Genomic DNA, 12,942 nt, shown 5'->3' with positions numbered 1-12,942 from the left:
AAATTTTATAATTAGTAATTCAATAAATTTTAATGTACAAATAAAATAAATAAATAAATTTGATGAATATTAATACAATTATTTTTCTCAAGTTGATAATTAATTTTTATTAAAATTTGCACTATTTTATTTTTCAATTTATATATTTATATATATATATATATATATATATATATATATATATATATATATATAAATTGAAAAATAAGATAGTGCAAATTTTAATAAAAATTAATTATCAACTTGAGAAAAATAATATAATATAATAATAATATATATATATATATATTAATATTATATTTTTATAATGTGTTAATATTATTATAATTAATATTTCCTTAGAGGAAAATTAACTCATAAGACATGCACCTTAGAAAGAAAATTTTTCCTTTTATTTATAGAAAAAAAAAAAAAGATTTTTATTTTAAGGAAAAAAATAAATAAATAGAGTATTTTAATGTTGAACTTTTGTATAATAATAATTAATTGATCTAATTTTTAAAAATGGATTTTAATCTTATTTCGCGTATTATTAATTTTGCCATTTTTGCTGTAATTTTTTCCTTTTTAATTTTTCCATATTTCTGAATATAAATATCTATATTTTTCAATATATACATCGCCGAGAATAATACACTCTACTTCTAATAATAAATGATCTAGTTTCGAAAAATTTGTAATCCTATTTTATATCCTTTATGTCAAAATATGGGGAAAAAAAAAGTCAGTTACTTATTATTAACGAAGATAATTCCCATTAAAATTGAAAGCTCTTGTCAAGATAAGTCGATTAAAAATTTTCGTCAATATTAAATCCTTCAAAATTCTATCAAGAGAGAAAAAATCCTAATTGATAGTTTTTTTTTTTTTTTTTTTTTTTTTATCGACCTGCTGACATTTGCGAATACTTTCAATTTATTTTTCAACTGGTCAGTCGAGTTGGAATACATAGGGTGTATATAACCCTTCTCAAAGAATATAAATGCATGCGCTTCATGTCAGATTTTGCTTTTCGGTTCGTTCCACAACTGTCTACTCTTGTTAAAGCACTAAATCTCCGGCCCATGCTTTTGAACGTGAAAAAATATCACGAAAAGTTGCGTGAATAATAGTATCGTTTTCGTTCATGTCATGCGCTACATTAAACTACGTTTCGCCGTTTTATTAACCATCTGCTATCACAAAATGATACACTGGTATGGTTAATTTTATTTATCTCTCTTATCTATTTTATGTCGCTATTTTTTTTTTTTTGTTTTTTGATAAATAGAAAACACAAATTATAATTACAAAAAAAAAAAAAGATCGTAAATTGATTTCCGATTGTCGAGAAGGGGGGGATGAAAAGAAATTCACAGTCGATAAAAAAAGGGGGGGGTAATGAGGAAGTACAATCTTTCTTAGATAAAGTATAAAACTTTTTCTTTTTTCTCTCCCATTGAATTGACATTGGAAAAAGAATATTGGTCTATATAGCAAAAGAATCAGGTAGACATTTATTTTAAATCCCGAACCGTTTTTTTTTTTTTTTTATTTCAAAAAGGATCAGCTTTCTTTTGAATTTGAAGCACTTTTATGTTTTGCACGTCTCTTTTCATTCAATTATTTATCAGAAATGGGGGAAAATCGAGAAATGTTTTACGTATTACTTGCGCGAATACTTGAACGCGAAAGATTAAAGGGGCGTAGTTTGGAAAATCTATTTTACGAATGCAGAAGACAAACGTTATTACCAAAGTTGGACCATTAAACAGGGGACCATCTGTAGAATAGCATTTCTTTTACTCTCTCTCTCTCTATAAGAATTTTTTTTTTTTTTTTTATCGAAATTCAATTTTTATTCATATATATATATCTTTCCCCATTAACGAAAATTTAATAGGCACAAGTGAAATTACAAACTGTAATTACTGTCAGTAATTAGTAATTGATAACTAATTAGTAAAAGTTAATTACATATTGTGGGTATTATGCTAATGAAACATTATTCAGTACTTTGGAATGAGGGGCAAAGGGATGTTCAAAGGCAAAACTTCTGTCACGGCAATGTTTTCCCAAGAGGTATAAAGGATCAAACAATATAAAGTCATGTAAGCAGTATAATTGCCGAGATTTAATTGTCAAAGACTTTCCAAGTGTGTATATTGAACAATTCCGAAGAAAACCAAAAAAAAATGCAATTAAATTTTAATTAGTAATTCAAAAAAAAAAATTAATTGAATCTGACTTTGATGAATTAAATAATGAAAATGATTAAGAAAATTTGAAATATTATCCTTTTTGAGTGAAAATAATAATTTTCAATTAAAGAAGAAAAAAAAATGAACTTTTCAGTGGAAATAATGTGAAAAAAAATTGATATCGATTTTCTTTTTTTTTTTAATGCATAAAATACATATATACGAGTTGGCAAATAAATTGCCTTTCTGGTTTATGGATATGAAACTAGCGCTATGACTTTCTTTCGAATAACAGCTCGTTGCGTCCAAAGTCATTTCTTTTATTGTCACTAAAGCATAAAAGTATAGTTGTGAAATAGCTTTTGCGAGGGAGATTTGCTACAGAAACTATTATTATTAAAAGGGGAAACTGTAAAATTTAACCCCAAACGTTTTTGGTATATATAGTTGAAACTGAAAATCAGGCATTTAGAGGAATATCGTAAAGAGCACTAAAAGCTAAGCACACGGATAAGAGAGAACAAACTTATTTAATTAACACCATCCTATGAGAAAGGGAGAGAGAGAGAGAGAGTGAGTATGCTACGCGTGCAAAGGTAAACACTCCAAAATTGCCTGCTATCTATGCTACATAGCTCTAACATTCAGACGTAATTACAAGTGTCTTGAATTTCACATAACTACCCGCGTGGAAATGGAAGTATGGGCAAAAGATGGCAAAGTATGGCCAACTATGGGTTAAACATGGCCAAAAGCTGACAAAGTATGGCAACAGTATGGCAAAAGTATTGCTAATGAGCGAATCCCATAGTTAAAGTATGGCTTCAAAAAAAACCATTTTTTTCAATTCTCTAACTATGGGCGAACTATGGGCAAAGTATGGCGAAGTATGGGAGGCAAAAAAAATCATTTTTTTCAAATTCTTCAAATATGGGCGAACTATGGGCCAAGTATGGCGAAGTATTGGAGGCAAAAAAAATCATTTTTTTCAAATTCTTCAAATATGGGCGAACTATGGGCAAAGTTTGGCGAAGTATGGGAGGCAAAAAAAACACGTTTTTTTAAATTTTTGAACTATGGGCGAACTATGGGCCAAGTATGGCGAAGTATGGGAGGCAAGAAAAATCATTTTTTTTAAATTCTTCAAATATGGGCGAACTGTGGGCAAAGTATGGCGAAGTATGGGAGGCAAAAAAAATCTGTTTTTTTAAATTCTTCAAATATGGGCGAACTATGGGCAAAGTATGGCGAAGTATGGGAAGCGAAAAAACACTTTTTTTTAAATTTTTGAACTATGGGCAAACTATGGGCCAAGTATGGCGAAGAATGGGAGGCAAAAAAAATCATTTTTTTCAAATTCTTCAAATGTGGGCGAACTGTGGGCAAAGAATGGCGAAGTATGGGAGGCGAAAAAAACACTTTTTTTTAAATTTTTGAACTATGGGCGAACTATGGGCCAAGTATGGCGAAGTATGGGAGGCGAAAAAAACACTTTTTTTTAAATTTTTGAACTATGGGCGAACTATGGGCCAAGTATGGCGAAGTATGGGAGGCAAGAAAAATCATTTTTTTCAAATTCTTCAAATATGGGCGAACTGTGGGCAAAGTATGGCGAAGTATGGGAGGGGAAAAAAACACTTTTTTTTTAAATTTTTGAACTATGGGCGAACTATGGGCCAAGTATGGCGAAGAATGGGAGGCAAAAAAAATCATTTTTTTCAAATTTTTGAACTATGGGCGAACTATGGGCCAAGTATGGCGAAGTATGGGAGGCAAAAAAAATCATTTTTTTCAAATTCTTCAAATATGGGCGAACTATGGGCAAAGTATGGCGAAGTATGGGAGGCGAAAAAAAACACTTTTTTTTAAATTTTTGAACTATGGGCGAACTATGGGCCAAGTATGGCGAAGTATGGGAGGAAAAAAAATCAATTTTTTGCCTTCCATAGTTCGCCATACTTGGCCCACAGTTCGCCCATATTTGAAGAATTTGAAAAAAATGATTTTTTTTGCCTTCCATACTTCGCCATTCTTGGCCCATAGTTCGCCCATAGTTCAAAAATTTAAAAAAAAGTGTTTTTTTTCGCCTCCCATACTTCGCCATACTTTGCCCATAGTTCGCCCATATTTGAAGAATTTGAAAAAAATTGTTTTTTTTTGCCTTCCATAGTTCGCCATACTTGGCCCATAGTTCGCCCATATTTGAAGAATTTGAAAAAAATGATTTTTTTTGCCTCCCATACTTCGCCATACTTGGCCCATAGTTCGCCCATATTTTAAGAATTTGAAAAAAATGATTTTTTTTGCCTCCCACACTTCGCCATACTTGGCCCATAGTTCGCCCATAGTTCAAAAATTTTTAAAAAAGTGTTTTTTTTGCCTCCCATACTTCGCCATACTTTGCCCACAGTTCGCCCATATTTGAAGAGTTTGAAAAAAATTATTTTTTTTGCCTCCCATACTTCGCCATACTTGGCCCATAGTTCGCCCATAGTTCAAAAATTTAAAAAAAAGTGTTTTTTTGCCTCCCATACTTCGCCATACTTGGCCCATAGTTCGCCCATATTTGAAGAATTTGAAAAAAATGATTTTTTTTGCCTCCCACACTTCGCCATACTTGGCCCATAGTTCGCCCATAGTTCAAAAATTTTTAAAAAAGTGTTTTTTTTGCCTCCCATACTTCGCCATACTTTGCCCACAGTTCGCCCATATTTGAAGAGTTTGAAAAAAATTATTTTTTTTGCCTCCCATACTTCGCCATACTTGGCCCATAGTTCAAAAATTTAAAAAAAAGTGTTTTTTTGCCTCCCATACTTCGCCATACTTGGCCCATAGTTCGCCCATAGTTCAAAAATTTAAAAAAAAGTGTTTTTTTCGCTTCCCATACTTCGCCATACTTTGCCCATAGTTCGCCCATATTTGAAGAATTTAAAAAAAAAGATTTTTTTTGCCTCCCATACTTCGCCATACTTTGCCCATAGTTCGCCCATATTTGAAGAATTTGAAAAAAATGATTTTTTTTGCCTCCAATACTTCGCCATACTTGGCCCATAGTTCGCCCATATTTGAAGAATTTGAAAAAAATGATTTTTTTTGCCTCCCATACTTTGCCATACTTTGCCCATAGTTCGCCCATAGTTAGAGAATTGAAAAAAATGGTTTTTTTTGAAGCCATACTTTAACTATGGGATTCGCTCATTAGCAATACTTTTGCCATACTGTTGCCATACTTTGTCAGCTTTTGGCCATGTTTAACCCATAGTTGGCCATACTTTGCCATCTTTTGCCCATACTTCCATTTCCACGCGGGTATACTCTCACCAGTTTGTTTTATATCATTAAAAACTTTACAAATCAAAATTACACTATTTTTCTTTACACAACAATATAATATTTTAATTCTATTTAAATTTCAATTTAAATAATAATAATAATAATAAAAATTATAATATATAATAATAACAATAATATAAATATAGAAAAATTATTTTTTTCCAATAAAATTTATAAACTCAGAGAAAAAGATATACTTGTCTGTAGAGCGAAATAAATATTTATTTGATCCAAATAAATTTTATTCGGTTTAAATAAATTTTTTTTTTTTGTTTCAAATAAATTGATTTTGTTTCAAATAAATTTTATTTGCGCTAAATACGATTTTTTTCTATGTGGTAAATTAAATTTTTTTATTTCAAATTGAAACAAAATAAAAAATTATTAAACTCACGAGACAAATTTTTATTTTTATTTGATTCCAAATTAATTTCTATTTGTCTCAAGAGAAAAGCAAATTAAAAAAAAATACCTCTCGGTGAAACAATAATAATAATTATTTTTTGTCTTAACAAAAATTAAAGAAGATTTTTATGCATAAGTAGAAATTCAATTAAAAGAACAATTCTGTTAAATTAAAATTCAATTTTAATTTTCAAATATATTTTTATAAATAAATAAATTAAAAATTAAATTAATTAAATTTTATAAATTTTTGTATTTAATAAATGCAAAAAAAAATTCTCTAACAACAATAATTTTATTTTTTCTCATCAAAATGGAACCAAAAAAAAAATATTTCTCTTCACGAAAATATTAAATTGAGACAATAAAAAATCTGATTTTAATAAAAAAAAAAAAACTATCCTTATATAAATCATTTGTGAGGAAAAATTCTGTTTGCTATTTGCACTGCTCGCGTCTTTTTTATTCTAGATAAAATCTTTGCAGAGTCTTAGAGTGTAAAAGGTATTTTCAATCGAATTTTACCTGATTTTATGAAAATTGGATTATTCAAATTCAACAGTTTTTTTTTTTATATAACATGCGAGAATTCTTTTGTGTGAAAGTTGAAATTTTTCTCTATATTCTCTGTTTGAAAATTGATAAAGAAATTTCGAAAAATTTCATTCAAATACAATTTTGATTAGAATGTTGTTTTTTTTTAAACTACCAACATTTAATAAAATAAGTTTCTGTTTTAAGAAAAAATATATATATATATATATATTTCGATCATCATTTGAAACGCGCTGCACTTGTAGACCTTTGCGGACCGATAAATAAAGTTTTAATTAAATTTCTTTAAAACTACATAATGGTCCAGAGAATCTTCACCGCAAATCTTGAACTATTATTTTCTTTTAAAACGACAAAAAGTAATTACTTCATGCCATTCTCCAAAGTTAAATAAATTAATTACCTTTTAAGAACTTAACTTTCTGTTCTTATATATAAAGTTTCAACTAAACGAAACTTTTTAATATGAGAATAATGAAGAAAATGGCATATATATATATATATATATATATATATATATATATATATATAAAAAAGAGATACTAAAATTTTTGTTTGCAAATTGTTTTAATTTTAATTGAAAAAAAAATTATTTTTATGATTTTTGTGGAGTATAGCAAAAAAAAAAAAAAAGATTAAAAAAAAAAACTCACCATGAACGTCTAATCTGATGTCAATTGTGAGTGGCTCAGCAAGAGTAAGACTACTGCTGACCTTGCAAGTAAGGTTAGCGCCTAATTCACTGCGTGTAACCTGCAGATTCAACAGGCTACTTCCGGTGCCGATTCCATTTTCTTCAACTTGCGACGTGCTTTCCGCTGCAATAAAAGTAAAAAATAATGTGGTTAGAAAATTGCCCGCTCAATATCAGACAAGAGGGAAGATCATAGATAATATTGATTAATGTCAAATTATCTTTGAAAAATTGCTTCACTTGTTTAAATGAACGAAAATTAAAAAAAAAAAAAATCCTATTTTTTCCCCTCCTTATAATTTTTCTTTCTACACACAAAAAACAAATACTGAAATCGTTAACATCTTAAAATCAAAATACCTGAAAACTAGCGTAATTTTTATCTTAAAACTAGATTAAGTCAATTTTAGGACTTAAAATCATAATTTTTATCTTAAAACTAGATTAAGTCAATTTTAGGACTTAAAATCATAATTTTTATCTTAAAACTAGATTAAGTTAATTTTAGGACTTAAAATCATACACTCAAGGCTGAAATTCAGTAAAAATTGTTCTAATGTTAACGGTTTTAGTCAAAATTAAACTGAAAGTAAGTATTATTTTTTAGTGTGTATAGATTATTATATTTACCATTTTTTTTTATTTTTTATGATTATTTGATCATTTTTAGATGAAAATAAAAATTTTTTTCCTCTCAATACTAAAATAACTGAACAATTTTAAGAATCAAATTAAAAAATATACTTTTCACATTTTTTCTTTCAATATAAAATAATTTTTTTACATTTATAAATATAAAACTACACAGAAAATTAAAAGGCATTAAAATAAGCTGCAACACTTATTATTTTAATCTAATTTTGCTTATTTTAATCCATTTTCGTATTAAAATAAGCAAAAATTGGATTAAAATAACTAGAGTTGCAGCTTATTTTAATACCTTATAATTTTCTGTGTATAAAACAGGGAATTTTTCCTCTACATTATTCTGTATATAAAAAAAAAGTAAATTAAAAAATTTAATATTAAAACTAATAAATAAGAAATTTAATTCAATTTACGAGACTTATTTTCCATTTTTTTTTTTCGGTACGAAAGTGTGAAAATCGAAATAATGAATTTTTAAAAGTCAATTTCATATGGAGGAAAAGAGAGTGAGAGGCTTTATATGGTCGATTGAAATATCGTGATGGTCACATTTGAAGCGAAATGAAAATTCAAAAATGAAAAGAAAAAAAAAAACTTACATTCAAGAAGCTTATCGCCGTTGTACCATTCGACGATTGGAACGGGACGACCTATACTACTCTCGCACCTCAAGGAAATCTTGGTACCATCGTTTATTGGTCCCAAGACTTTTCCTGTTTCGAGTGTAGCTTTTGTATCTTCGTCGATAACACGAACGAATACTGGCTGAACTGTAACAGAAAAATAGAAAAACAAAATTAGAAAAAATCTCATTTTTTTTTTTAAATTTAAAATAAAATAATTTTACATTTAGTATATTTTTATTAATTAATTTATTTCTACTTATTTTTATTTCATAAAAAAATATCTAAATTTTTTTATGAAAAATTATTTTATATTCTATGCGATAGGAAAAATAAATTGTAAAGTAAAAAAAAAAAAGAACAAAAGAAGATATTAAAATAATGGAAGGTAAAAATCAATGTAGGGGAATCGATAATAGGCTGCATGAAAAGAAAACAAGGAAGTAAAAAATTGAAGAGCGAAAATTGAAAAGTTCTGCAATCGAGCTTTCAAAAAAAAAAAAAACTGAAAAAAAGAGAAAGAAAAGAAAAAAAGCTTTCAAAACTCGACACGTGGACAAATGTAAAAATAAAATCAAAATGTTATCTGTTGAATCGAAAAAAAAAGAAATTTTATCGAAAAAAAATTTCAGTTGCGAGAAAAATTATTTATTGAATTTGAGCAGTGTTAGTTTTTACACATATTCTTGATTATAAAAAAATAATAAAATTTTTGCAAAACTAAAAAATATTTCCCTGTAATATTGCAAATTATAAATATATACTAATTTAATAAATTGTTTAAATTAATTTCAATTATTATTTAATTTTTTAATTAATAATAATTTATAAATTATCTAAACAAATTATATTTTTTGAAAAGAATGTTTGTCTAAATACGTCATTTGTATTTTTTATTTCGCATTCTATTTTTAATTTTGCCCAAGAGAAAAATAAATCTATTGTTTTTCTCAAGTCGAAAAAAATGATAAATTTTTGAAAAGAACGCCAAAAGCTTCGGGAAATATTTTATTTTCTCCATAGTGGAAAATAAAGTCTTATATATATATATATATGAATAAACTGTTTAATAAATTGTGCTCTCTTATTCTAAAGTTACTTCTTTTCATGAGGATATTCTTGTGAAAGAATGTGTATGTGTGTTACACGTGGTATGTTGCACCCTCAGGACTTTTGGGGGTCAATGTAGGTCAGGTCACTGAATATTAAATCTTAAGTCGTTGAATATTAAAAGGCAAGTCCAACTTAAGAGCGTCGTTACCTTCAGAGAAAATTTTTCCATTCAAAAATTTTTCCACTCCTTAAAACTTTATTTTAACATTTTTCTCTCTTGTGTCAAAAATGACATTTTTTTCAATTATTATTATTTTCATTATAAATTTCATCAATCAAAAAATTTTCTTATTTTTCAATAGAGCAATTTTCTTATTTTGTAACATAAAATTTCAATTACGAAAAAAATTTCAGAATTTTTTTTTTTGTTTAATTTATTAATATTTTGTAGGTGAGAAAATTTTTTTGTAAATTTTTTCATTGAGAGAAATATTTTTAATATTTTCATTGAGATAATGTATTATGTACGTTAATAGAAAAATCGTTTTTGTATAAAGTGTGTGACAAATGTTTTGATTTATATAACCGTATACTTTTCACCCCTCAAAAAAAAAAAAAAAAAAAGAGAGAGAGAGAGGCAGTTATTCGTGAGTATTACTTGGGGGTTCTACATCCTTTTTTATGTGTCATTTGATACATAAGAAATCGCTGAACCCATTCTACGGGCGTCTGTTTGACGATATTGGATTTTCGTATCCCCAGGGTAAAAACCTGACGATGACAACTTTCTTAATTTCATCCCTATCTTTCTCTCTCTCTCTCTTTCTCTCTTACTCTACTTCAACCATCTTTATTTTCTTTCAATGTTCCAATCTTTTTCACACACGAGATTTAATTCTTATTCAACGTTTTTCTGAATTGACTTTTTTTTTTTAAATCCATATCCAATTTTTCTTTTACTTCTAATAAATAAATAAATTTTATCGCCTAAATTAGAATAAAAAATTATATATAAAAAAAAGTCGCAAAAAATGTATTATAAGAGAAAAAAATGTTTTGTTTAAAAAAATATTTCTTTAAATTTAAAAAATACAATATAAAATTTAGAAAACAAAATGAAAAAAAAATTAATTAAAAACTTTCCAAAACTGAATTTATTTGAAAATTATCAAGAAGCACATTTTTCCGCATTGAAATTTCTAATTTGATGAGACGTACAGTTTTTTTTTTTGTAAATAATTTTGAATATAGTTTTCCCTTACGGGAACATTATTTTTTTCTTCTTTTGTTATTATATAATATATTATGGTACACATATTGTCAAGCAGAATTTAAATTGGAAATATTCTTTTATCAACTATATATATACATTGCGGTATTATATAGAAGAGTTTTGATCGCACAAGGCTCGTTACCTGGCATTTTCCTACTTCCAACATTTTATGTTCGTTCTTTCCGAAGTTATACAGGGGAAAATATTCCGCGAAGAAAAAAGTTTTTCATTGAGACAGTTATGTCGACATTTGATGTATTAGAGAGTTATATACCTTATATTATACAGATATTGTAATTTTACCAGTTAGTTGAAGTAAATTTTTAGGCAGATGTTCTTTAAATGTTTAATTTTTTCAGAAGTACAAGTAGATATTTTGTCAGACAAATCTAAACATTTTGTATTTTTTTTGCCATTCTCCCAATAGTACAAGTCAATATTTAGTCAGACTTTCATAATTATTTTTCTCGTAATTTTATTAGGAGAGCAAAGCGTTTTTAGTCAAGACAAAATTAGAAAATAAGTAGTAAAAGTCGTGTTTAGTCAGACATAATACTTTTTTGAAATTTATCAGTAGTAAAAATTCTGTTTAGTGAGACATAATAATTTTTGTAATTTTTACAATAGTAAATGTCAATTTTAGTCGAACGTAGTAAGTGAAATATTTTAAAAATAAGTAGTAAAAGTCAATATTTAGTCAGACTTTCGAAATTTTTATTCTCGTAATTTTATTAGCAGAGCAAAGCGTTTTTAGTCAGACAAAATTAGAAAATAAGTAGTAAAAGTCGTGTTTAGTCAGACATAATACTTTTTCGAAATGTATCAGTAGTAAAAATTCTGTTTAGTCAGGCATGGTGATTTTTGTAATTTTATTAGTAGTACAAAACAATATTTAATCAGACTCACTGAAACGTTTCTAATATTCTCAGTAGTATAAACAGATTGAGTCATACACAATAAAGAAATTAGAAAATCAGTAGTAAAAATAAATATTTAATCAGACTTTCTACATTTTTTGTAATATTATTAGTAGCAAATGATTTTAGTAATTTTATCAGTAGTAAAACTACCTGTTTAGTGAGACATAATAATTTTTTGTAATTTTTACAAATTAGTAAATGTCAAATTTTTGTCGAACGTAGTAAGTGAAATATATTTTAAAAATAAGTAGTAAAAGTCAATATTTAGTCAGACTTTCGAAATTTTTATTCTCGTAATTTTATTAGCAGAGCAAAGCGTTTTTAGTCAAGACAAAATTAGAAAATAATTAGTAAAAGTCGTGTTTAGTCAGACATAATACTTTTTCGAAATGTATCAGTAGTAAAAATTCTGTTTAGTCAGACATGGTGATTTTTGTAATTTTATTAGTAGTACAAGACAATATTTAATCAGACACACTGAAACGTTTCTAATATTCTCAGTAGTATAAACCGATTTAGTCAGCCACAATAAAGAAATTAGAAAATCAATAGTAAAAATAAATATTTAATCAGACTTTCTACATTTTTTGTAATATTATTAGTAGTAAAATGATTTTAGTAATTTTATCAGTAGTAAAACTCCTGTTTAGTGAGACATAATAATTTTTTGTAATTTTTACAAATTAGTAAATGTCAAATTTTTGTCGAACGTAGTAAGTGAAATATTTTAAAAATAAGTAGTAAAAGTCAATATTTAGTCAGACTTTCGAAATTTTTATTCTTGTAATTTTATTATCAGAGCAAAGCGTTTTTAGTCAGACAAAATTAAAAAAAATAAGTAGTAAAAGTCGTGTTTAGTCAGACATAATACTTTTTTGAAATGTATCAGTAGTAAAAATTCTGTTTAGTCAGGCATGGTGATTTTTGTAATTCTATTAGTAGTACAAGACAATATTTAATCAGACTCACTGAAACGTTTGTAATATTCTCAGTAGTATAAACCGATTGAGTCAGACACAATAAAGAAATTCGAAAATCAGTAGTAAAACTAAATATTTAATCAGACTTTCTACATTTTTTCTAATATTATTAGTAGTAAAATAATTTTAGTAATTTTATCAGTAGTAAAACTCCTGTTTAGTGAGACATAATAATTTTTTGTAATTTTTACAAATTAGTAAATGTCAAATTTTTGTCGAACGTAGTAAGTGAAATATTTTTAAAATAAGTAGTAAACGTAAATATTTAGTCAGACTTT

General features: G+C 26.8%; 1 protein-coding gene across 4 annotated transcripts in view; it reads right to left on the bottom strand.

The window, feature by feature from the left end:
* Window positions 1-12,942, bottom strand: part of LOC127278774 (hemicentin-1) — a 207,002-nt gene that overhangs the window by 71,612 nt on the left and 122,448 nt on the right. For all 4 annotated transcript variants that reach the window (XM_051300637.1, XM_051300638.1, XM_051300639.1 and 1 more), the window contains exons 4-5: window positions 8,415-8,585; window positions 7,127-7,291 (exon numbers count right to left, since the gene is read on the bottom strand). In XM_051300637.1, coding sequence (XP_051156594.1) covers window positions 7,127-7,291; window positions 8,415-8,585 — 336 coding nt within the window. The remainder of the gene's footprint in view (window positions 1-7,126; window positions 7,292-8,414; window positions 8,586-12,942) is intronic.

Source organism: Leptopilina boulardi, unplaced genomic scaffold (assembly GCF_019393585.1).
Source record: "Leptopilina boulardi isolate dan_hultmark-lab unplaced genomic scaffold, ZJU_Lbou_2.1 LbouV2_211, whole genome shotgun sequence".
Lineage (NCBI taxonomy): Eukaryota > Metazoa > Arthropoda > Insecta > Hymenoptera > Figitidae > Leptopilina > Leptopilina boulardi.
The sequence above is the reverse complement of the archived record's forward strand: the minus strand, read 5'-3'. Positions and strand labels throughout refer to the sequence as shown.